Raw genomic sequence first — 23,152 nt, 5'->3', positions numbered from 1 at the left:
CGCGTCTTCCGTTTTTGGGCCGAATGTGTTTCTAGGTCTGATGATGGCACAATATGGTGGGGGTTGTGCAAACGACTGACTTTGGCCACGAGGGGCAGCAAGCTTTATCTCGGCGCCTCAAAAGTGATAGCATAAAATTACCGACAGTGGCAAAGCGCCTGGTGCCTATTCGTATCGCCAGGATGCAAAACCAAAGATTTGAAGGTGATGGATTTGTTGGTACATTACGATGGTCTGGTTCGTGAGCGCCTTGAATACATATGGATTCCCCTTTGAGGTCAGGGAGTCTTTGAGGGCGATAGCGATCAAGATCGCTACTATTATTATCAAGTCATTATTACGGCGCTGAGGGGCAGCACCTGACATAGATGCACATGCACCTTCATCATTGCGAGCTCTGTGATGCGGCAGAATCAATGTGGAAGAGGACAACCGATATCCTCCATTCTACGTCTTTGACCCTTGCGAATCAAGGCCCAATAACATACATGAATCCCGGTCAACCAAAAGCAGGTCATGCACCCCTTGCATCGCACGTTGCAGCAGCGTGGCTCACAGTCGATCCATTGATCATTCCCGTCACAGCCAAGCCCGGCTTCCAAGGCGGTGACACGGGCGTCAGTGGCAGAATCCACCCCCGATTCGAACCGACACTCAACCCCTAACCCCTGCAAACTGGCCGACCCAATTGAACCATCGAGGTCCCGAAAATTTTGGCGACGGGGCGGCTTTGGAACTGGCCCGTTGGATTACCAATGCGACGACGCCATTTTGTCTAGGGGAAGCCGAAAACCCATCTCCGCGCCGGCTGCTGCACTCGACAGCCACCCCGTCTGATTTGGTTTCCTTAGCGCCCTTATCCGCGAGCGTCTTCTCCTTGTGTCTAGCCCGATACTCACAATGTACCGCGCCACATTACGCTCAACAGCGCGCGCGGCGCGGTCTGCTGCGCCGACGACCACCCTCACATCCACCTCTCGCAGGTATCTCAGCTTCAAGCCCTCAGACAAGCCCAGGACCTGGAAGGGAGCTGCTGTGAGGTGGGGGTTGGCTGCCGGTGCCCTCTACTGGTACAACACAAGCCCGATCTTCGCCGATGAGCCGCTTCGTATGTCCACGCCGAACCCGCTGCCCCTCCGATATGCCGAAGCCTCGCTTTCCGAGCCATACGCAACCAGCCGGGGGTGTCCATAACGTCCCCTCAGATCCAGGTGTACTAACCACTCGGCCAAAACAGCCCAAACGATCCCCGCGCCTCCCCAGTTCTCCGATGACGATCTCCCTACCGTGGAGTCCGTGATTGCGCAGAAGCGCAAGGAGGCCGAGGCCAGGGAAAAACGGGCTGCGGCGTCTGCCCCGCCAACTCCGCCACCATCTGAGAAGGAGAAGAAGGAGACAAAGCCGACCAAGGAGGACCCCGCCACCCCTATGGCGGCACCGGAGCCGGGTTCCCCGGAGGCGCTTGAGGAGGAGGCGAGCCAGCAGGGCGCATTCAACCCGGAGACGGGCGAGATCAACTGGGACTGCCCCTGCCTGGGTGGAATGGCCGATGGACCCTGTGGAGAGCAGTTCAAGGCCGCGTTCAGCTGCTTCGTCTACTCTACCGAGGAGCCCAAGGGCATGGACTGCATCGACAAATTCCAGTATGTCCACCAATATACTCGATTCGGGCATCCCTTTTTTGGGCCAACTTCTGTTGTTACAGTGACGGCGCTGACAGTGTGATTCAGGCACATGCAAGACTGCTTCAAGAAGTACCCTGAGATTTACGGCAGCGAGCTCGCGGATGAGGACGGAGAGGAGCCCACCGATGCTCCTGCCAGCAGCGAGGACGCACCCGCTGCCGCCCCCAAGGCAGCGATGGAAATCCAAGAGAAGTCCGAGAACTCGGCCATCGCCGTCGCTTCCACCCCCAAGGAGGAGGATAAGGAGGCCCAGGAAACTCCAAAGAACCCCCCAGCCCCAGCTACAACCCCGGAAGAGGAGAACAAGACGTCTGTAGCACCAGCCTCAACACCCAAGGCTACTAGCGACGCAACGGCTGCCAACCAGAAGTAATTATTCGCAAAAACGGAGAATGAGTGACTGGGACGGTCTTAGACAAAACAACCAAGATATATACGTGGCTTTGTGTGAATATTTAGACCGGTTTGGAGGGTGGGCTTGCTAGAGGGACTGGCGACCATCGAGCAACAGGTTAGGGGTGAGGGGCAAGTTAGCCCCTGGGCTGGATTCTCCCAAAATGGGACTGTAAAACTCACAGCGATCTGTATATACGCGTAGAAGCGAAGACAAGGAAACTAATCCTCTCTAATTGCTTGCAGCTTCGATCTTGTGCACGTATCCCTTGCCTGGCCGTGGGGTTGCATACCACTTGCAGGGGATGCTTCTGCAACCACTTGATGACTGGCAGGCTGCACTTCTGGGAACCAGCATCGATGAATGGACAAGGAGGTTCTTTGAGAGAAGACGTTCCTACCCCTCATCACCCCTCTATCCACCCTTATGCCTCGGAAAATACGTTGGCGGGCAGTTGATAGGCCCTCGAGTCCCTCTGCTCCTGGTTCATCACTGATCACTGCATGTTTTGTTGTCAGATGGGTCCCATTCGTTCCTCGCCCGACTGGGCACCTTTTGCAGGGCCCATGCTGTGCAGGGCAGCCAAAAGAGGGAAGCAGACAAGAAAAAAGCGGCCGTGGACAGACGTCATTCGTCGGCGGCTGCCAAGCTTGGGGTGGGAGCTGCCCTGGCCGGCGCGAGCAACAGCTCATCCCGCCTTAATTTTTCAGTGGCCCAAAAGCTGGAGCACAAGCAACCCACCCCTCCCGTATTCCACCCTTCACATGCGCGCCATCGAATCCTCTCCCTCAACCACTACCACCACCTACACTCATATTATTGCAAGCCCGAATCTCGGATAGGAATCGCATCCGATCCCCCCAATTTCTCGTGAGCGCCAGCCAGCTCCCTCCTCTGCCATCACAAAAAAAGTTTCTCTCTCGTGCCAGCCCGAATTTCTCAACCAAGAGTAAGGATCCACCCCTGCCAGTGGTGATGTCATGACTTGGAGCTCGATCCAAGCTCACGGATCGATCAGAGATGCCTGGTGCGATCTGCTAACCAGTCGTCGCGTGATTGCGAAAAACAGTGTCGGACACGCCATCATACGCTGATATCGCCGCCAAGGGCCCGAAGCAGACTCCAGAGGAGGTCAGTCCAGCCCTTCGCACCTCGCTTTTTGATCTTCCAACCCTCGAGGCGGGCAGCCCAACCCAATGCATGCATGGGTCACTCCACTTTTTGGCGCATCGCCCACGCAAGCGCCGGTTGTCTTGACGGCAAAAGAGGCGCTTTTTTGGGAGGCATGCGCAGAGGGGAGGGGAGAGGGGATGATGGAAAGATGGCACAGGCCGTCAAGTGCAAAACGGCTCGACGTCACCACCCATGCTCAAAGAGAAAGGAAACGAAAAAAAAAAAAAAAAGAGACAAACGCGCCGCTGACACCAGCAAATGCAGGCCGCCGCCCCGCAACCGCCGCAGATTGAAAACTCGACGACGGCGTCGACGTCGTCCCTCGTCGACGTCGACACGCCCTCAGTCCGGACCGTCCCCTCCGACTTTGGCGACCAGGACGTGCAGACGGACACGCAGGCCGACCGCATCGAGCGCGAGGAGGAGGAGGACAAGGCCGCGGCCGCCGAGGCCAAGCGCAAGGCCAGGTCGGCGCGCGAGCGGGCCGCCGCGAGGGCCCGCAGCGCCGACAACTGGCTCGTGGCCAAGATCGCGTCGCTCGGCGACGGCGCCGCCACGGCCCTCTTCGCCGGAAACCTCGTCGTCGTCATGGGCCTGGGCGCCGTCGTGGGCTACAAGGCGTGGGGCCTCTACGAGCGCCGCGCCCTGGGCTGGAAGGGCGTCGGTCTCGGCCTGGGCCTCCTGGGCATTGTTGGCCTTGGAGAAGGTGTCTTTACTTCGTAAGTTGTTGTTTATTTCCTTCCATCCATGTCCTCATCCTCAATCTTGATGCGCCCGGCGGGTGATGTGACAGCCTTGCTAACCTGCGACTTCCCATTCTCAGGGCATACCTCAAGGCTAAGGGCAAGAAGCAATGATGGACCAAATATGATGCTCAATGTTCTTTGTTGCTTTCAAAAAAATACCATGCTACGGCTCTATAACCCACTTCATACCATCAGCCTTCAAATACGACAGCCGCCCCATCTCCTCTAAACATGGCAAGCGACCGCTTCCAGTCGCGGCAGCTGTCGTGACTTTCGGATATCTCTTTTTGTATCACCGCGGTTGCTCTACCGTGGGGAGTTTCGGGGATGTTGATTCTAGAACAAATTTCTCTGCTGAAATGTTCTACCTTTTTCATATATTTTGCTCGGGACGGCACATTCTCAGGTTTCGGCACATTTGGTAATGGGTTTCCGGCTACATCCATCACTGTATCTAACCGCGACTCTTTTATCACGATTGCTCCAAAGCGCAAATGCAGTCTCGGCCTGTCGGCAGATATGTATGAGATGACTCGCATACAGGGGAATCCATTTTCCCATTTCAGAATCGAACAATTCAGAACTCGCTGGGAAGGAGACAGAAAGCTAAATCGGTATCAAGACCCAATCCACCCATCGATAAACGCCCCCAGATGCCATTTGTCCGACCCACAGTCGGGTGAGACATATTCAGAAAATGCTAATGACGTCGAACCGCTACGAGAAGGAGACATAAGGGAATATGAAGGTTAAACCAACTTCCCAGCCAAGGGGGACGGTACAAGCCTGGACCAAGGCTGGGAATGGTGTAAACAAAGAGGTGACAACCCTGAATAAAACATATCTGAAAGAACGCCAAACACCAGGGCCGACTCCAGATCGCCTAGAAAATCTCCTCATGTGGCAGTTTTGTGTTAGCCTCGTTAAACGTGGCCGCGGAGATCCGATATAGAGCTCGGGCGAAAAGAGAAGAAAAAGGGAGAGAAGCAAAGGTTGCCGGTGAGAGATAATAAGGAAACCCATATACACATGGGAAACCCATCATCAGAGACCAGAGCGAGCAAGGGATGGCAGGGCGGAGATTCAGTTCGTGGGAATGCGAGTGTGCACGTCACGCAGCCTCTTGACCCACTGCCGGCGGAGTTCAGGGGTCATCTTGCAGAACATGAGGGCCTTGTTAGGGTCAGTGAGCATCTTTTCGGCGATGCTGCACTGGAGCACCAGCTCCTCTTCGCTAAAGTCGCGGAAGAATATCTCCATGGCCTGCTCGGGCCAGCGCAGCGGTCGTGAAAGCTTGACCGCCTCGGCAAGCTGGATCAGCAGGTCCTCGACCAGGCCGTGGCCCAGCCCCGTCGGCCCCGCGGCTGAGCCAGCCAAGGCAGTAATTCCAGCCATGTTGGGTGCGCTGGGATCTGCCGTGGGGCCGGACTGACTGGCGACCGGTAATCCCCCGCTGGTACCCACGTTGGCTTGCGTCTCTGGAGCAGGGTGCGTCATATCGGCAAAATTTGCAGTGGGCGTGCCCGTGGTGCGGCGCCGCTTGTCAGACGAGAACACTGACGGGTCAGGGACGAAGCGCTTCCGCGAATTATTTGGGGGTTGCGTCTCGTCGGGTGGGGTGAGAGCGCTTGTGGAGGCCGTGGATGCTCCCATGAGCATGTTGACTGCAGTGCCGTGTCGTTGTTGCGGTTGCTGGTGCATGAGAGGCTGTTGCTGCTGCTGTTGTTGTTGGGGTGGCGGCTGTGGACCCTGCTGCTGCTGAACCCGGTGTTGGTGCTGTTGTGGTTGGGGTGGCATGGGTGGCGGCTGTTGCTGTGGCTGGTGGTGCTGGGGCGGTTGCTGCTGAGGAGGCTGCTGAGATTGTGTCTGTGGTGTCATGTTTGGGGGCACGATGCCCAGAGGCGCGGATGACAACATGGGCGGCGGCACCACGGCGCCGTAGCTGCTATCATCAAGGAGATCCATGAGGGAGTCATTTGCGTTGCCATCGGCGCCTTCAGATCCCGGCACCCCGATCGTCTCGCGACGCCGCTTGGTGATGCGTTTTGGGGCGCCGCCAGAGCCCACAACATCTGGAAACAGAATTTCCATGTAATCCTCATGGTCAAAAGGGCGCCCTTTGAGCGACCGAGAGAGCGGCTCTTTCTGGGTGGAAGTTAGTTGCGACACCAAACGAGCGAGCTACAAATACCCCAACCGGGAGCTGTGGTCGACGTACAGAAACGTGGTGTTTCCAGGCCTCCTCGGTCCCGGTTACCATGCGCGTGGTGGGGTTATAGAGGAAGTCAGGGTCTTCACGAAGACCTCGCCACAGGCGGAACTTCTTCCGCGCATTGTCCGATTTGTTAATAAGATGGCCCTTGTTCGGGTAGGCCCCGTGGTGCTTTTGCAGAGCCTTGGCGGCACGATCCCAGGCTTCCTGCTTGAAGCTGTGATTGTCCTTGAGACCCAGCTGAACCGACTCGCAGAGCGACCGGAAGAAAGTGGCCTCATAGGCTGGCGTCCAGCTGAACCGCGGGCCTTTGCGGAGTTTGCCTCCGTTGGCGGACGAGACCGAGATGTCGACCAGAGTTGAGTCGGCGACAGTGTAGTCCTCCTCAGCCATGGCGACGACGGCGATGTGCCCCGCGCTCGCACGCGGGACCGGCTCGTTGGAGGTCGCAGCTCAGCCCGACTCACCCGAGGTGGCACCCAGCACCGCCTGCTCCCCGGACGGCGGGGGGCGGGTGGTGTCGGCAGAGCACCGCGCCGACGGACAGCGGCAGGAGACACCAGCGGCGGCGGCGGCGGCCAGGCGGCTACGTCCGAGCGCGCTGGGCGCTTTGACGGACGGCCGGCGGTGGAGCGACCGACGCCAGGGTGGGCGGACGGCGAGGACGGCCGTCACAGGGGAAATTGGATGGCTGGCGGCGGCGTCACGATTCGACGAGACGAAGGGGCGGTTCGCCGGCCGCGGCTGGACAAGGGGGGCTGGGTGGCGTGTTGGTAGTCGTGGGACGGTCAAAGACTCGACTTTGCACGGTGCTGCGGCGGCACGCGCTCGGCCAGGAAAGTGGCCCTGCCTTCCAGCTCCAGCTCCAGCTCCAGCCTGCGTGCTGCAAATAACCGAAAACCGTCGGCTGGTGGCGGGAGCCTGCGACCCAACACCACGGTCCCGTTTTGGCGGGTCGCGTGTGGAGGAGCCAGAAGCGCTTTCGTTTTTGTTCGTGCAGACGAGTCTGGCGGGATGAATGGATGGATTTTGGAACTGTCAGGTCCAGAGGGCGGACTCTGCGTTCCACCGTTTGGAATACTGGTGGTGGTCAATTGATGGATTTGCAAAATCCGGCGGAGCGACCTCGCCCCCAGCAAAGGACCGCAGCAGACGGTGGGGTGGGGCGCCGTGAATGCAGCCTGACGCCCTATCAAATCGATGGATCCGTCAAAACGGAGATACACAGTATTAATATATTTGCGATGCACAGGCTTTACGGGCCAACACCACTATATGACTGTACAGTGCAGAATACAGTGACTATGGTAATGTAACGGTATCTCCCAATTAAGCCTAGTGGTTGCGTGGCTGGCAGGCTTCGTTTTAGGAGGGCGGGTGGCAGCTTCAATGTCTGCTCAACCAACTGCATTCTGCCCTTGCATTATTTCCGCATTTCCATGCAGCTCATTTTTGTACCAAGCCGTTCCTCCTACCAACACATCCTCGGGTTTGCCCCCGATTGCTTTTGTTTCCAGTGTGTCGCCGCGTGCACCGTCAAGCATGTCCGCTGGGCCATCTTCTCGTCGGCGCCAAGTCGTATCCTAATGCCTTTGTGGAATGTATTGACATCATACCGCTGTACCCTGTGTTCTACGTACAGGCCAGGGGCATTGTTATCGCATTCGCTCCCTGTTCCCGCAAGGAAGCATCCCATTCAGTACTCCGACCGGCCTCTAAACCGCAATCTATGCTTCCGACGCACCAAAGCTTGGACTTTGGCCACCCCCAAAAAAGAACTCGGATACTGGAAGCCAAGGACGTTCGCAGGTTGAGCATCCCATCTTCAAGGGGCGGGCTGGCCAGGGGTGAGCCGGCAAATGGATGCCGAACTAACGGCGGGTGTCTGGCAACCAAACACGATGCTCAAGAGCACGAAAGGCTGCGGGGCCTCCCCCCTACCCGTCCAAACATGGGCCGACGCGGGTTTGAAACAGCATGACGGCGCACCTCCTGACCCCATCTGGAGGCCTACGGCTCGGAGACAGGTCTCCTCGTGGCTCGCCGACATCGAAAGTGCCCGACTTGCGACTGGTGTGACGCTTCCCCTTACTCCCGCTTGTCGGTGTCCCTGGCAAGCTAGTCGTTGCAGGGACTAGAGACCGAGGCGGCGCTTTCGCTCCCCCAGGTGTATCTGCTCCGAGGTGTTTAGCAATCGGCCAAGGGACGCGTGCTCTTGTGACGGTCCCCAAGAATATCCGACGCTGGGTAAGCGAAAGGGAGTAGCGATTCTAGGTGGCAGGCGATAGTGTCGTCTTCCTGGGTTGGGTTACAGCAGCCGCCACGCTTGATTCCCTATGCCGTCGTTATCGGTTCAATATATCGGTTCAATACCGTTCCCACCATCAAACGCTAAAAGGCTTAGAAATCGTGGGGGACAAAAGCCAAGTTGCACGGGCGGGGGGATCGTGTCTTGGCGCTGCAATCAAGCTTCTGGCCCCTGCGCATATCCCGAGATTCGCAAAGTGGCGGCCATCATCACAACGTCCACGCCCTGCCAGCCCGATGAAAGGGCAAAGGAAACGCCAAGCTGCCTGAGCGAAACATTTTGGCAACGCTCCCGAGAGGGGACACATGTCGCCAAGAGATGCGGCCACTGCCGAAGGCTGGGCAAAAGCGATTGGCTCTGTCGCAATGCACCGCCTCTGTGCCGGCTTCCCCCCATGCCCCAGCCAGCTTCCGCGTGTTTCTTTAGCCGCCTGGTTTTGCTGGGCACGCGGATGCCAAATCATGGGTAGGGTGCCCGAATTCCGTCGTGGGGGACACGCGTCGAGGCTGTCGGCTTCTGCTGCGTGATGGGGCGGGGGGAAAAAACTAGCGCGGGTCCTGTGGCCGCCCCAGCAGCGCCAGTGGCCCTTCCGACGAATGGACGCTCTGGACGGCGCTGGCGTTTCATCAGGAAGAAGTCCAGGCGTCTCGAGGAGCCGCTAGTCGGCTGCAGGCTATCTTGAGTTTCTTCCCTTTCGGAAATCCTTCGAACCAGCAATCCATGGCCGCGGCGTTTCCTGCGACGCTCAGGGACCACCCTTGCAGCGGCTCACTGCGAGGCAGCGCCGCGCTCCATTCCTATCCGTGCCCACTGTCCGATGTGGGAGAGGCGCCCACTATTGCGGCGCAGGCCCCGTCTTCCCATTGAAAATAATGGAAATAACTGGATATACCGGGAGCGGCTGTGGCCCAATGGAGCGGGTCGTCCTTGAGAGGGCATGAACTGCCCATCTCGCCATCGCTGCTAGAAGTGAGGGCGTTGCCGCGGTGGCCCTTCGAATGCCATTATCCGGTGCAACACGGTGTCTTATGATGCCATCAGGTATTTACGTTGGCTCTCACTCTCTCGTCTCTCCCGAACTGGGCGTACCTCGCAGGCCCATGCGCTCGATGAAGCTCATTCCGTCAGGGATTTCAAGCCGCCGAGCACATCGGACGGGCCGAGGCACGCTTATACCTAGTGCAGTACTTTGGCTCCCGCAGTGCCCACCTTTGGCTACAGCGCGCCATTCGCACAAAGCCGTCAAGGCCAAGGATTCGAGCCAACCTTGATGGTATCTGTAATGGGGGCGTGGGTATTGCCACACGCCTCCCCCTGGCCTGCTCCTCTGCTTGGACCCCACCACCAGGCTGTCAAGGGTACGATGAGATGCCTTGGTTCCACCCGTGTCAGCCTCTGTCTCGTTTTCTGCGAGCGCTCACCACTCGGGGGAGTGTCCCATTAGGAAGCGCCGCTGTCAGGTACATTAACCTCGCAGATTCCTTTCCTTGATCCCTTCTTTGTCTTCTTCTCTACCACCTCTCCTTCCCCCTTTCTCTCCTATTTTTTTGCACAGCCGTTGCCTTTGGTCGACGGTGTGTTATTCTTTTCATCTCGCCTTGGTCTTTCTTCGGGATAGATTTACCTGGCGACGAGCAGTGCTCGCACTTTTACTCTTTTAACTCGTCCCTCTTTCACTCCTCTTTCACCATTACCACCTGGCGTGGATTATTCAACTGTACCTCACATCGCTACCCTTGTCAACATGTGGTCTCTACTCAACTCGCTGCTCTTCCTCGGGGTGCTGGCCTCGTTCGTCTCGGCCGCCCCATCCAGGCTGCAGAAAAGGTCGTTCAAGGTTGAGCGTGTGCGGAACGTCAACTTCAAGGGACACAATGGCCCACGAGAGCTATTAAAAGCCTACTCCAAGTTCAGCATGCCTATCCCATCGGCATTGCTAGAGTCGATCCAGGCCGAGGCCGCAGCTGCCAAGGCCACCCAGGCCGAGTCCTTCTCGGCGGCATCGGTCGAGGGCGCAAAGGGCGATGATATCATTGTGGACGGCATCGAGTTTGTGCCAGCTGCCCCCGAGGCTACGGCTGGCAAGGCCTCGGGCGGCAAGGGAGTCAACGGCACTGGAAAGGGTGCCGGCGTTGGCCTGGTCACGGCCACACCCGAGGCCGGAGACGTTGAGTACCTCTCGCCCGTCAACATCGGCGGGCAGACCCTGAACCTGGACTTCGACTCGGGATCGTCGGACCTGTGGGTCTTCAGTACCATGCTCTCGCAGAACGTCCAGAAGGGCCACACCGTCTTTGACCCAGCAAAGTCCAAGTCCTTCAAGATGTCCCAGGGCTCCTCGTTCCAGATCAGCTACGGCGACGGCTCCCAGGCGGCCGGCGTCGTCGGCACCGACACGGTCGACGTTGGTGGCGTCTCTTTCGCCAACCAGGCCGTCGAGCTGGCCACCCAGGTCAGCGGCTCCTTCGTCAAGGACACGGCCAACAACGGCCTCATGGGCCTTGCCTACTCCAAGCTCAACGCCGTGAGCCCCGAGAAGCAAAAGACCTTCTTCGACAACGTCATGCCCTCGCTCGCCGAGCCAGTCTTCACGGCCGACCTCCGCAAGGGCGCCACTGGCGCGTACGAGTTTGGGCGCATCGACAGCTCCAAGTTCACGGGCGCCATGAACTTTGTGCCCATCAACACGACCAGGGGCTTCTGGCAGTTCTCGAGCGAGAAGTTCGCCGTCGGCGACGGGCAGCCGCAGCAGGGCACGCCCGGCGGCCAGGCCATCGCCGACACGGGCACGACCCTCATCCTCGCCAACGCGGCCACCATCAACGGCTACTACAGCAAGGTCCAGGGCGCCAAGAACGACCAGACCGTCGGCGGCATCACCGTACCCTGCGACGCCAACCTGCCCGACCTGATGCTCGACGTCGGCGGCGTCATGGCCAAGGTCAAGGGGTCCGACATTGTGTTTGCCAAGGTCGAGGGTAACAGTAAGTTTGTCCGAAGTACAAGTCCCAACACTCGAGAATGTCCCCGAGCTGACCACGTACCTCTGTTCCTCTCTAGCCTGCTTCGGAGGAATGCAGCCCACCACCTCCAACCTCCAGATCTACGGCGACATCTTCTTCAAGTCCCAGTTTGTTGTCTTCAATGGCGGCAACAACACGCTGGGGATTGCGGACCACGCTGTTTGATTTGGGTGTTTTTTTCAGGAAAGCTGCGGGTTCGCAGTGGTGGTGTCTTCTTTTTGTTCGATATTTCTCCAGAGTTTTGTGTTTCCTAATGCTGGGCGGGGCCTCGGCCTGGCCCGTTGACTTGATTGTAAATATGATGTCCGTGCGACGACTATAAACTTTCTCCCCCTCCCCTTCTTTTCAGTGCATGAAAATTTCGCAGTCACTACGTCATGCGGTGTGCTTGGCCCTCGTGTAAACCACGAGAAAGTTGACGCGGTGTTTTGTGTGTCGTGTTCTTCCGCCGGGCCAATACATGAAAGCGCACCTCGAAAATCGCACGAATCAATTGGGCCACCGTGCCAAAAGCGAAGGCCCGCTTAGTGGCTGGTAGCTTTTGCGACACACCCCCCAGATTGTGCCGACCGAATAGCAGTAGCGGTCGGGATGATCTGTCACTTTGGACTCTTCATGCTCACAAAGCTGTGCTTACGTCTGCAGCAACTAGATGCTGGACCGTTTTTAGGGCGGTTGCCCGTCTGGCAAATGCAAGGGAAATTACAGGTCTTAAGCAGGTACGCTGCCAGGAATCGAACCTGCGACCTTCCGGGCTCATAACTGTGACGAACCACCGTGCTAAAAGCGAAGGCCCCCGCTTAGTGGCTGGTAGCTACCAAGCGGGTTTATATCCGTTTGCGACACCACCCGTAATAATTGCCTCGCTCGGCGTGAGGTCGCACATGGTCCCCGCAAAAGGGCCATCTCTGCCAGATTAAACACTACGGAGCGGGGGACTCCTCGCACACGGCTGGGCGGGCCGGCTGAAGTCGTCCGCCTCAAGCTTCTACTTCCGAGGCCCCGGGCCTTCCCCTTTTCGGCCACGCGCGAGGTCATGCCGGCAGACGGCCAGGGGCGGGCATCGAGCCATGGTGTTGGAGATGCCGCGGCCTGCGAGGGTCGCAATTTGTCTGGCGCAGCGACGTCTAAGGCCGGGCTCCTCTCAGCTACCTACCACCTTACCCATCGTGTCCCCTTTTATTTCCTTTTCCTCTCAACATCCCACAGGCTCCTGCCTCTCCTCCTCTTGGCCCAGGCTGGAATGCGGGCGGGGATCCAGAGCCGGAACGATGAGTGCGCAACGCGACACGGCAGTCCAGGGAAGGCGGGGTCGTGGTGGCAGCCGAGGCTCTGGCCCGGAAAGGTCACAAGGCCGCCCGCTCACTTTCCTTGAACACTTTCCTTGAATCTCATTGTGGGCTGCGACTCTGCTGAGCTGCTCTACCCAATGGACATTGCGCCTCCTCGTGGCCTGGTGGAGATGGCCTGGGAGAATTGCCCTCGCCGGCGCCATGTGATGTCCCGCCAGCCCTCGGCTTCTGGCTCCCCCACCGCCGACTGACGGCAGCAGGACAGGGCCCTAACCGGGCCGACCCTCTTGGCGAGAATGCGGAGGCTGCATCTCCTTCCGCAGTATTACCGACTCTGCCTCCATCCCTGACCTCTGCATAGGTAGGTAGGTGGTAGGTGGTAGGTGGTAGGTGCCTGACGTCGGTGTATATAACCCTCGCCTGCCCATTTGGGTCACCTACTGAGAGCAGCCAGAAGGGCGTGACATCGGCGGCACTTGTCAAGTTAGCACCAGCTTCAGGGGCGACGTCCGTGGGAAGCACTTGGCGAAAGACCAACCAAGCTCACGGTAGGCAAGTGCGGTCCTTCCTTATTTACTCTTCCGTCAGGCAGGGGCCTGCCTGCTGCTTTGATGTGCATCTCCCCCAGGAGCACAGCTCCTATTCTGAGCCATGCGAGCACGTTCTCGTCTTGGCCATGCTGCTTGTTACATATCTTGGGATGCAGGTCGACTAACGAGCCCATCACTCAAATATCAGTACCCCATTCAATAGCTGTTTTTGCTCTCTTCAGATATGGTTTATTTCGGACGCATCCTCGCCGCGGCCGCGCTGGTCGGCGGGGGGTCGGCAGTCCTCACGTGGGACGAGGCCTACGCCAAAGCCAACGCGGCGCTGTCGCGCCTGTCGCAGCAAGACAAGATCGGCATAGTGACAGGGATCGGTTGGGACAAGGGCCCCTGCGTCGGCAACACGTCCCCCGTGTCCTCCATCAACTACCCGCAGCTGTGCCTCCAGGACGGCCCCACGGGCATCCGCTTCGCCACGAGCGTCACGGCCTTCACGCCGGGCATCCAGGCGGCGTCGACGTGGGACGTCGATCTCATGCGCCAGCGGGGGCGGTTCCAGGCCGAGGAGGCTCGGGGCGTCGGCGTCCACGTGCTGCTGGCGCCCGTCGCCGGCGCGCTGGGCAAGATCGCGCAGGGTGGGCGCAACTGGGAGGGCTTCGGGCCGGACCCGTACCTGGCGGGCATCGGGATGCAGATGACGGTCGAGGCCATGCAGGAGGTGGGCGTGCAGGCGACGGCCAAGCACTACCTGGTCAACGAGCAGGAGCTCAACCGCGAGACTATGAGCTCCAACGTTGACGACCGCACGCTCCACGAGCTGTACCTCTGGCCCTTTGCCGACGCCGTCAAGGCCAATGTGGCCGCCGTCATGTGCTCGTACAACAAGATCAACGGCACGTGGGCCTGCGAGAGCCAGAGCGCCATGCAGCGACTGCTCAAGGACCAGCTCGGGTTCCGGGGATATATTATGGTGAGGAGATGTCCTCCCTTCTGCTGGCTGTCGCAAATCGAGTAACTGTTTACTGACTTTTCTGTGCTCACCTATGCACAGTCGGACTGGAACGCGCAGCACACGACGCTGGGCAGCGCCAACGGCGGCATGGACATGGCAATGCCCGGCACCGACTTCAACGGACGCAACGTCCTCTGGGGCCCGCAGCTCAACACGGCCGTCAACAACAACCAGGTGCCGCGGGCCCGGCTCGACGACATGGTCAAGCGCATCCTGGCGTCCTGGTACCTCGTCGGGCAGGACCAGGGCTACCCCCGCACCAACCTCGGCGCCAACGTGCAGGGCAGCCACAAGGACAACGTCCGGGCCGTGGCGCGCGACGGCATCGTGCTACTCCGCAACGAGGGCAACATGCTCCCGCTCAAGGCGCCGCGCCGCATCGCCATCGTGGGCTCGGCAGCGGTTAACAACCCGCGCGGCATCAACGCCTGCGTCGACCGCGGCTGCAACGACGGCGCCCTGGGCATGGGCTGGGGCTCGGGCACCACGAACTACCCTTACCTCGTGGCGCCCGCCGACGCGCTGCAGGCGCGGGCGCGCCAAGACGGCTCGGCGGTGACGATGAGCGCGAGCGACAGCACTTCCAACGTGGCCAACACTGTCCGCGACGCCGACGTGGCCCTCGTCTTTATTACTAGTAATTCGGGAGAGGGCTACATCAAGGTGGGCGACCACGCCGGCGACCGCGCCAACCTGGACCCGTGGAACAACGGCAACCAGCTCGTGCAGGCGGCGGCGCAGGCAAACAAGAACGTGGTCGTGGTGGTGCACTCGGTCGGCCCCATTATCCTCGAGACCATCCTCAACACGCCCGGTGTCAGGGCCGTCGTCTGGGCTGGGCTCCCGGGCCAGGAGAGCGGCAACGCACTCGTCGACGTCCTGTACGGGCTCGTCAGCCCCAACGGTAAGCTGCCCTACACTATTGCGAAATCGCCGGGCGACTACGGCACCGCAGTTGTCCGGGGCGACGACAACTTCAGCGAGGGCGTCTTTATCGACTACCGCCGCTTTGACCGCCAAAACATTGCTCCTCGCTTCGAGTTTGGCTTTGGCCTCTGTAAGTCGTGCCTCCATATATCCCTACTACCTAGAAGGAGATATCCCTACCACCTAGAGGGAGATATCCAACTATTGCGATAGCCCAGACTGACCCGTAGAACTAACTCCCTCGCCACGACCAGCCTACACAAACTTCACCTATAGCGACATCACGGTCACGTCCAACGCGCGCGCCGGGGCCGCCACGGGCGCCGTCGAGCCCGGCGGCAGGGCGGACCTGTGGCAGACGGTGGCGACGGTGACGGCGCGGGTGACCAACTCGGGCGGCGTCGAGGGCGCCGAGGTGGCGCAGCTGTACGTGTCGTACCCGACGGCGGCGGGCGTGCCGCCACAGCCGCCGAGGCAGCTGCGCGGCTTCGCCAAGCTCAAGCTCGCCCCGGGCGCCAGCGGCACCGCCACCTTTAGGATCCGGAGGCGCGATCTCAGCTACTGGGACACGGCCCAGCAGAACTGGATCCTGCCTTCTGGTACCTTTGGCGTCGAGATCGGGGCCAGCAGCAGGGACCTCAGGCTTAAGAGCAGCATTACGTCGGGTTAGACTGAGGGATTGGGGTTGTTTGTCCTTGCCTCCTTGACTTTCTAGTCTCTTTTTTGGAGATTACTCTGGGCAGGTCGCTGCAGACGGCCATCATTCATTTCCTGGGTACTCTCGCGAATAGCCACAAAGGGTAGCTCTCTTGCCGAGCTCGTTGCGAATGCTTGATAGTGATAAAAGTCGGAAATTAGCACCATAACAGAAAGCCCTCCCTGTCTGCCCCGTGCTTTCTATATCCCCACTGGACAGCGTACCCTGGCCTTGTCGTAGTGCCCCATCTCCCCATCCCGAGCCTTCTTGGCTCCCCAGCATCCCCGCAACCTGGGGCAGCGTCATTTCCCAAGCGGCCACCTACTTTGCCGTGCTGTCGATGCGACGGCACCTTGCCTTCCCCCCGACTAAGCCATCTCCGCACTCGGCACAGTCGCGCCCCGGGAAAACTGGGGGGATGCACCCCTGGAGGGCGGCTCAACGGGCTCCGTTTTGTCGATTTTGGGCCGAAGCAACGCTGTCGATGTGGGCGGGTTGGAGTGGTATTCTAGAAAACCAGTCCACTGTGGGCGCATTGCTGGTTTGTTGATAAATATGCATGTGGTGGCACTCACCGTGGAAATGTCGCGTCTCTCCCGTCCACAGTCCCTCCCTGGACTGCACGTTCCTCTCCAGGCACAGCACCGCCCCCAAGATGCTCTTTGGATCTTCTGGACTCCTGCCCCTCGGCCTCCTGGCTAGCGTGGCCCTGGGTGCTCCCTCGCCCGTGTCCCCGCGCGAGGCCCCTCGCGGCTTCGTGACGGTCGAGGGCCAGAAGTTCAAGCTTGACGGCAAGGACTTTTACTTTGCCGGCTCCAACGCCTACTACTTTCCATTCAACGGTGTTAGTCACCCCTTCCCAATCCCACTTACACACCCGACCGTCTAGATCCAGCACGGCTAACACCCACAACCCGCTGCCGCACAGAACCAGGCCGACGTGGAAAAGGGCCTGCAGGCTGCCAAGGATGCCGGCCTCAAGGTCTTCCGCACCTGGGGGTTCAACGACAAGAACCAGACCTTCAACCCCAGCGGCCTGCCCAAGTACAACTCCGCCAACGAGGTTACGTTCCAGACCTGGGCCAACGGCCGCTCGACCATCAACGTGCAGCCGTTCGACAAGGTGGTCAACGCGGCCTCCAAGACGGGCATGAAGCTCGTCGTAGCCCTGACCAATAACTGGGCTGATTACGGCGGCATGGACGTGTACACGGTCAACCTGGGCGGGAAGTACCACGATGACGTATGTTTCTTTCTTCCTTTCCTTTTTTATCCCAAGTCGTGTCCTCCTCCCTCCCCGCTAACCCAAGTCACCCCTTCCTGCACCGCCACCAGTTCTACCGCGAGCCGCGCATCAAGGACGCCTTCAAGCGCTACGTGCGCGAGATGGTGACGCGCTACAAGGACAGCCCGGCCGTCATGGCGTGGGAGCTCGCCAACGAGCCCCGCTGCGGCGCCGATGCGAACCGCAACCTGCCGCGCAGCGGCAACTGCACGCCCGCCACCATCTCGGCCTGGATCGACGAGATGAGCGCCTTTGTCAAGTCCATCGACCCCAACCACCTCGTGACCTGGGGCGGCGAGGGCGGCTTCAACGTGGCCGGCGGCAGCAGCGACGGCTTCTACAGCGGCTCCGACGGCGGCGACTTTGACCACGAGCTGGCGCTGCGCAACATCGACTTTGGCACCTTCCACACCTACCCGGACTGGTGGGGGAAATCCGTCGCCTGGACGAACCAGTGGATCCGCGACCACGCCGCCTCGGGCCGCAAGGTCGGAAAGCCCGTCGTGCACGAGGAGTACGGCTGGATGACGCCCGGCGCCCGCAAGGACCAGACGGGTACTACGCGGCCCGAGTCGCGCCTCGAGGTCATCGGCGGCTGGCAGAAGGTTCACATCGACGAGAAGATGCCAGACATGTACTGGCAGTACGGCTACTCGGGCTACTCGTACGGCCGCAACCACGACGACGGCTTCACCATCTTCCTCGAGGACGCCGAGGCCCGGCAGCTGGTGTACTCTCACGCCAAGGCTATGAACGCCTTGAACTGAGGGTTGAAGAGGCTGTGGCTGTAGGCCTGGTGTTATCGGGTCGGGCGGAGGGTGCTTTCCTGTCGATATATTCTATCGTGACGGTGTGGGAGAATATCGTAAACTCTCAAGCGTTTATGTTGCCACAAAAAGTGATCTCTTATAGAACGCTATCTTGTGGCTAGATACGCTCCTAAGCGACGTCAACCCTCTGCTCTTGCCTGGCAGGTCTCTGTATACCTTGTATACCTACATGGGCAGAAGGTCCCCCTACCTTCTACCGTCTCCTTTGTCATGCAAAAGAGACGCATATAGGAATGAAATATGCAGGTACCTTGGACTAGGATTTTCGTGTCTCGTCAGGCGTCGGTACCTCAATGTGCTCCATCTCACCGCCACGTTTCTCTCCGAAATCGAGAGCCCCTCCCTTCTCCGACCGTCGGGCGTCTTCCCTGCCCACGCATTGATACTTCTTGAACTGGCGGACAGACAGCCGGGCTTCAAACATCTCGTCAAGCTCTTCCAGCGTCCTGTTTGCGGTTTCGGGCATGCAAAAGTAGAAGAAGACGACACAAATAAAGTTGGAAGCCGCCCAGATGTAGCAGTACTGAGCTCCCTGTCGTTGAAGCGCACAAAAAATGCACATGTTAGCCATACTTCGTACACTACGGTGTAAATCAAAAGAAGCCAACACTTGCCCAGTTCAGCTTGGTCGGGTTGATAAAGTAGGGAGAGCAAAACGACGTCAGCCAGGCGAGCACGTAGCCAAGCGACGTCGCCGACCCGACCGTCTGCGCGCGCAGGCGCGTGCCCACCACCTCGGTCGCGACGGGGTAGCTCGCGGCGCCGACGCCGGCGTTGTAGAAGAACTTGTGCAGCGTCAGGAACGCGACGAGCGAGCTCGTGGCCGCCGCGGAGCCCGCCCCGGCCGCCGTGTAGGCGACGGCGGTCCCCAGCTGGGCCAGGCCGCAGGCGGCGGACCCGGCGACCAGCACGGCGCGGCGGCCGAGCCGCAGGCGGCCCATGGCCAGCATGCCCAGGTTGACGCCCACGAAGCCCGCGCACGTCGTCATGATGGAGTACTCGAACCCGCGCGAGACCCCGCCCTGGATCAGGAAGTAGGTCTGGTACGCGATCAGGAACCAGATGCCCGACGCCGTCTGCGACGCGAGCGCCGCGTGGCAGAGCAGCGTGCGGCGGAGGTCGGCGCCCCGGAACATGTCGCGGAACCCCGCCCCGCCGCCCGCCGCCCGCTCCGACTCCTCGCCGATGCCCGCCAGCATCTCGCGCAGCTCGACCTCCAGTGCCGCTGCCGCCGTGCCGCCAGCCACCATAGTCTGCAGAGGGGGGTCCGGCCTCAGCCTGGCGAGCGCCTCGCGCGCGGCGCCCTCGCTACCCCGGTGCGCCAGCCAGCGCGGGCTCTCGGGGACGAAAGCCAAGGCGACGCTGAGCAGCACGGGGACGACGAGGAGACAGCCGATGGGGATCTGGTACGACCGCTTGTCGGCGTGGACGCGCGTGTAGTTGACCACGATGCTGCCGACGATGCTGCCGATGTTGACCCACCAGGCGAACAGGGCGACGACGACGCCCCTGAGCTGGGCCGGCGCCGCCTCGGCCGTGTAGACGTTTGAGAAGGTGACGAGGAAGCCGTTGCTGACGCCAAGCAGGAGGCGGCCGAGGTACAGGACGTTGACGTCGGTGGTCGCCATCATGACGACGCACGACGCCATGTTGAGCAGGCACGCCAGCCAGAGGCCCTGCCGCCGCCCGAACCGGCGCGAGAAGAGGCCGGCGCAGAGGGAGGACAGGAACGAGCCCAGCGTCAGCAGCGAGGCGATCAGCTGCTGCACCGTCGGCTGTCGGTCACGTGCGACATATCGAATCGCGGCGGTGTCAGCTCCTTGTCCTCTGAATAACCCTCATGGCCTGGGGCTTGCCGTCTCTTGGGCATTGGCCTACATTGATCCCGTACCCCGTTGGGTTCTTCGCGTCTTCATACCCAAACACCCTCAAGAATCCAGGCATGGCCTGCAGGGCGCCGACCGCGGCGCTGTCGAAGCCGTATTGCATGTTGGCAATGCCCACGACCCAGCAAATCAGGAGACATTTTCGGTGTATCCATAACGAATTGGTCTCGAGGGAGGTCCAGCTGGGTTTTGGCATGTTGAGGTAGGGCAGACTTTTGGCTATAATGACCTCGAATACGGGGGAGGCAAAGGTTTCACGAAGCTCCTTCTTTCCTTCCTCCCGCTGCAATGATACCTCAGAGTATACCGCCATCCAGAGGCCGAGGCTCGCCGAGGCTGGGGTTCCTCGGTATCTGCCCCCCTGGCTTCGGAGCAATATCGCCGAGCTCGCGATGGCTAGCTGCGTCTTTGGAGAAGCTCCAGGAATAGAGATGCTTGTTTCTTCCCCGCAACTTCCGAGATGGCCAAAAATGCGGGGGAGTGTGCGGGGGACCTAGACTCCTCCCAAGCAACACTGGCCGGTAGGGTTGTATTGCCGGACCACATTTCCAGTTTGTTTGGTGGTTCTGCGAGGGATCCAAGCATGGAAAGTATGGCAAGTGCCAAGACAGTGGTGCGTTTGCGTATTATGTAAGTATCAACAAACCATCTCTCGGTAGAAACAAAAGATAGGCGCCACCTAAACCCCTAAGACAGAACCAAGACAAGCAAAGAGGTGGCAGGGCAGGTAGGCGAGCCAGACATCCGTGGTGCATCTAGCTTACGCCCTCAACCAACCGCAGAACTTCGGGGAGCCGCTGCGTCGCCTGGTTTCGGTTCTGCGACGCCTTCGTGGGGCACGACGGCGGGCACTTCCTCCACCAGCATCTCTGGGAGAACCAGAATCTCCGACGGATGTGGTGGTGGGGTTGGATCTGGCGGCGTGTCGCTGGTGTTGCTGGGTCTTAGCCATTTCTTTTCTTCGCTACTGTCTCCCGCTTTTTCTTTTCTTTTTCTTTTGCGTTCGATGCCGATCTCCCTATCAACCTTTCCTCGGCTCCCAGACCAAGAACCTCTCCCTCAGGCACGGTTGGGACCTGGCACATATCGTGGTGCTCGACCGTGACCTGGGTCTCAACAGTAACCTAGATGGCGCGCACAGCCTCGCCGGCGCCGTCCTCCACTTTGGGCAAGATGATGCTCGGGCCGGTCCCGGTGGCGTCCAGCTCGGCGTTGCGCCCATACCGGCGCGACAGCCACCTGAGCGAGCCCGGGGGCCGGGGGCTGTGCAGCGTGCTCGGGCTCCGGAGCGGGTCGCATCGCGAGTTGAGGGTCGTCGGGCCCGAGGTCGACGTCGCCGCGGCCCCGACCGGCCGGCTGCTGCCGCCGAAGATGGGCAGCGTGGACGCGGGCCGGCTGCGACTGATTTAGATGAGCCTGTTGAGGATGCTGAACTCTAGCTTGAGCTTGACGCTGTACACGAAGCCCTTGTACGCCGTCTGGAGCGCGTACATCTCGGTGTACTACATGGCCAGGGTCGGGACGTCGAGGACCACGACGATGATGTTGACGTAGATCAGGTGCCTCAAGACCTTGCTCCGCGCCGGGAGGTTGAATGTCGCGCCGTTGTCCCGCCCGATCCGCAGCAGCTTGGACGTCTCCCACACGTAGACGCCCGAGATGATCAGCTCCTGGAGGGCAAATATCGTGACATGCATGCTTTCCCAGAATGCGTAGATGGACACAAAGTGCTCCGGGTGGGGGCTGTTGGAGCCAAAGGCCAGCACGGCGACCGGCACGTCGCATATGATGGCGTCGAATATTATCATATAAAGGATGAGCCGGAGCCGACGCGGGCTGTTGACGATGAGGTGGAGGCGCGACCACATGACCAGCGACTGGAAAAGAACCATGCCAACCCAGCCCATGTAGCAAAAGACGACCCAGAGATATATGGCCTGGGGTAGGACCGCGAGCCCCTTTAGCATGAACCCAACTGAGTATGGCACTATGGACCACGTTGCGAGCACAAAGAACCAAAAGTATTGCCCGCCGCGCCGCTTGAAGGTTGTCGGTATGACGAAGATAAGCTCCGTGACGCTGTAGAGGGCCAGGGTAAGAAAGATGACGACGAGGGAGAGGTCGGTCCCCTTGGGTGGGTTGAGGGCCGTGATGCCATTGTCTTTGGAAGCCATGTCGCTGGCATGCCAAGGCTTGTCGTATCCGCAGTGCCCTCTACGTTAGAGCAGGTGCGGCTCTGCACAGGGGGATGGCGACGAGAATACCCAGTATGGGTAGGCCGCGATGATCTCCGGGACCTCCCAGAGGCGGGAGCTCGCGGGCTGACGGACGGGCGTGGCAGCTGGCCGGCCACATAAGCTTCGCCGTTGAGCATTTCAGCAGCCCGGAGCAACGTTTGAGTCAACCTTGTGGATAGTGGCAGTCAGGATATGCTACCACCCCCATGACAAAATCGTTGAGACCGCAAAAAAAAAAAGGGGCTAAAATCTAAGGGGCTAACCATCGTAGACGGCATTGTAACTGTAGGGACGCTTTTCTGTATCAAGGAAATCGCATACGGCTTGCACGCGTGCTTTTTTAGGCGTGGAAAACTCTTTAGACATCGTTGTGAGGCTTTGTTGTGCGTGGGTTGGATTGAGGGCGGTGGAGTTGGTAGGAAAAAATTGATTTTGCGGTCTCAACGATTTTGTCATGGGGGTGGCTACCTCGCTCGGATTCAAAATTATATACCAGCCAGGGAAGTGCCAGCACATATCGGACCTGCCGGCATTTGTTGGATCCATTCGCAATGACCGAGTTCTGACGGTTAATAGGGACACCGATGACGAGTCGGTCACGACTTGTTTCGTTCCGCATCCCCGAGAAGCCTGGCGCTGTTTGGGCAGGGGGAGAGTCGGAGCGCGTGGACAGGATTATCCTGTGCTTTGAAGCACTCAGTTGGTGGGAAAGGGAAAGCTAAAATCAGCAGACGAAGTAACTCTACGCCCGCTTTTGCCATGGAGCGTCCTGGGTGTCATGACCTTGAATGACCTAGTAGGCACGTGGTAGGCTGGCACCAAGGCACCTGCCCATTGCCATATGCAGAAGCTTTTCCATGATATATTGCGACTCCTTAGGGCGTCCATGATGACTTT

At 59.6% G+C, this 23,152-nt stretch overlaps 9 protein-coding genes across 9 annotated transcripts; 5 read left to right on the top strand and 4 right to left on the bottom strand.

Moving 5' to 3' along the window:
- The first annotated feature begins 684 nt into the window (after nucleotides 1-684).
- On the top strand, nucleotides 685-2,317 carry GGTG_03458 (mitochondrial intermembrane space import and assembly protein 40). The gene is made up of 3 exons (XM_009221238.1): nucleotides 685-1,108; nucleotides 1,238-1,643; nucleotides 1,731-2,317. The coding sequence occupies exons 1-3, from the start codon at nucleotides 901-903 to the stop codon at nucleotides 2,056-2,058; spliced, it is 942 nt and encodes a 313-aa protein (XP_009219502.1). The 5' UTR covers nucleotides 685-900; the 3' UTR covers nucleotides 2,059-2,317.
- Nucleotides 2,318-3,510: 1,193 nt separating this feature from the next.
- GGTG_03457 (hypothetical protein) lies at nucleotides 3,511-4,109 on the top strand (the record flags this gene model as incomplete). The annotated part of the gene is made up of 2 exons (XM_009221237.1): nucleotides 3,511-3,971; nucleotides 4,076-4,109. 2 exons carry the CDS (start codon nucleotides 3,511-3,513, stop codon nucleotides 4,107-4,109), a joined length of 495 nt encoding a protein of 164 aa, XP_009219501.1.
- Nucleotides 4,110-5,081: 972 nt separating this feature from the next.
- On the bottom strand, nucleotides 5,082-6,603 carry GGTG_03456 (hypothetical protein; the record flags this gene model as incomplete). The annotated part of the gene is made up of 2 exons (XM_009221236.1): nucleotides 5,082-6,143; nucleotides 6,217-6,603. 2 exons carry the CDS (start codon nucleotides 6,601-6,603, stop codon nucleotides 5,082-5,084), a joined length of 1,449 nt encoding a protein of 482 aa, XP_009219500.1.
- Nucleotides 6,604-6,663: 60 nt separating this feature from the next.
- Nucleotides 6,664-8,260, bottom strand: GGTG_03455 (hypothetical protein; the record flags this gene model as incomplete). The annotated part of the gene is made up of 4 exons (XM_009221235.1): nucleotides 6,664-6,968; nucleotides 7,019-7,399; nucleotides 7,690-7,881; nucleotides 8,200-8,260. 4 exons carry the CDS (start codon nucleotides 8,258-8,260, stop codon nucleotides 6,664-6,666), a joined length of 939 nt encoding a protein of 312 aa, XP_009219499.1.
- Nucleotides 8,261-9,738: 1,478 nt separating this feature from the next.
- On the top strand, nucleotides 9,739-11,912 carry GGTG_03454 (aspergillopepsin-F). The gene is made up of 2 exons (XM_009221234.1): nucleotides 9,739-11,502; nucleotides 11,579-11,912. Exons 1-2 carry the CDS (start codon nucleotides 10,263-10,265, stop codon nucleotides 11,704-11,706), a joined length of 1,368 nt encoding a protein of 455 aa, XP_009219498.1. The 5' UTR covers nucleotides 9,739-10,262; the 3' UTR covers nucleotides 11,707-11,912.
- Nucleotides 11,913-12,603: 691 nt separating this feature from the next.
- Nucleotides 12,604-16,211, top strand: GGTG_03453 (hypothetical protein). The gene is made up of 4 exons (XM_009221233.1): nucleotides 12,604-13,385; nucleotides 13,572-14,351; nucleotides 14,433-15,450; nucleotides 15,575-16,211. The coding sequence occupies exons 2-4, from the start codon at nucleotides 13,608-13,610 to the stop codon at nucleotides 15,988-15,990; spliced, it is 2,178 nt and encodes a 725-aa protein (XP_009219497.1). The 5' UTR covers nucleotides 12,604-13,385; nucleotides 13,572-13,607; the 3' UTR covers nucleotides 15,991-16,211.
- Nucleotides 16,212-16,577: 366 nt separating this feature from the next.
- GGTG_03452 (mannan endo-1,4-beta-mannosidase C) lies at nucleotides 16,578-18,069 on the top strand (the record flags this gene model as incomplete). Its single annotated transcript, XM_009221232.1, has 3 exons — nucleotides 16,578-16,861; nucleotides 16,946-17,260; nucleotides 17,353-18,069. Exons 1-3 carry the CDS (start codon nucleotides 16,673-16,675, stop codon nucleotides 18,067-18,069), a joined length of 1,221 nt encoding a protein of 406 aa, XP_009219496.1. The 5' UTR covers nucleotides 16,578-16,672.
- A 167-nt stretch (nucleotides 18,070-18,236) lies between these two features.
- Nucleotides 18,237-20,121, bottom strand: GGTG_03451 (hypothetical protein; the record flags this gene model as incomplete). The annotated part of the gene is made up of 3 exons (XM_009221231.1): nucleotides 18,237-18,664; nucleotides 18,741-19,907; nucleotides 20,011-20,121. 3 exons carry the CDS (start codon nucleotides 20,119-20,121, stop codon nucleotides 18,389-18,391), a joined length of 1,554 nt encoding a protein of 517 aa, XP_009219495.1. The 3' UTR covers nucleotides 18,237-18,388.
- Nucleotides 20,122-21,142: 1,021 nt separating this feature from the next.
- On the bottom strand, nucleotides 21,143-22,192 carry GGTG_03450 (hypothetical protein; the record flags this gene model as incomplete). Its single annotated transcript, XM_009221230.1, has 2 exons — nucleotides 21,143-21,413; nucleotides 21,522-22,192. 2 exons carry the CDS (start codon nucleotides 22,190-22,192, stop codon nucleotides 21,143-21,145), a joined length of 942 nt encoding a protein of 313 aa, XP_009219494.1.
- Nucleotides 22,193-23,152: the final 960 nt, after the last annotated feature.

The sequence above is a fragment of the Gaeumannomyces tritici genome (genome assembly GCF_000145635.1).
Source record: "Gaeumannomyces tritici R3-111a-1 unplaced genomic scaffold supercont2.2, whole genome shotgun sequence".
NCBI classification, from domain to species: Eukaryota; Fungi; Ascomycota; class Sordariomycetes; order Magnaporthales; family Magnaporthaceae; genus Gaeumannomyces; species Gaeumannomyces tritici.
This window is presented reverse-complemented; position numbering and strand designations above follow the sequence as displayed.

What these genes read in the sequence shown, in the direction of transcription:
- GGTG_03458 (XM_009221238.1), top strand. Translation starts at nt 901, where the DNA reads ATGTACCGCGCCACATTACGCTCAACAGCGCGCGCGGCGCGGTCTGCT. An exon ending in CTTCGCCGATGAGCCGCTTC is followed by an intron (nt 1,109 to 1,237) that starts GTATGTCCACGC and finishes CGGCCAAAACAG; the next exon opens with CCCAAACGATCCCCGCGCCT. An exon ending in GACTGCATCGACAAATTCCA is followed by an intron (nt 1,644 to 1,730) that starts GTATGTCCACCA and finishes AGTGTGATTCAG; the next exon opens with GCACATGCAAGACTGCTTCA.
- GGTG_03454 (XM_009221234.1), top strand. Translation starts at nt 10,263, where the DNA reads ATGTGGTCTCTACTCAACTCGCTGCTCTTCCTCGGGGTGCTGGCCTCG. An exon ending in TGCCAAGGTCGAGGGTAACA is followed by an intron (nt 11,503 to 11,578) that starts GTAAGTTTGTCC and finishes GTTCCTCTCTAG; the next exon opens with CCTGCTTCGGAGGAATGCAG.
- GGTG_03453 (XM_009221233.1), top strand. Translation starts at nt 13,608, where the DNA reads ATGGTTTATTTCGGACGCATCCTCGCCGCGGCCGCGCTGGTCGGCGGG. An exon ending in GGTTCCGGGGATATATTATG is followed by an intron (nt 14,352 to 14,432) that starts GTGAGGAGATGT and finishes ACCTATGCACAG; the next exon opens with TCGGACTGGAACGCGCAGCA. An exon ending in CGAGTTTGGCTTTGGCCTCT is followed by an intron (nt 15,451 to 15,574) that starts GTAAGTCGTGCC and finishes CGCCACGACCAG; the next exon opens with CCTACACAAACTTCACCTAT.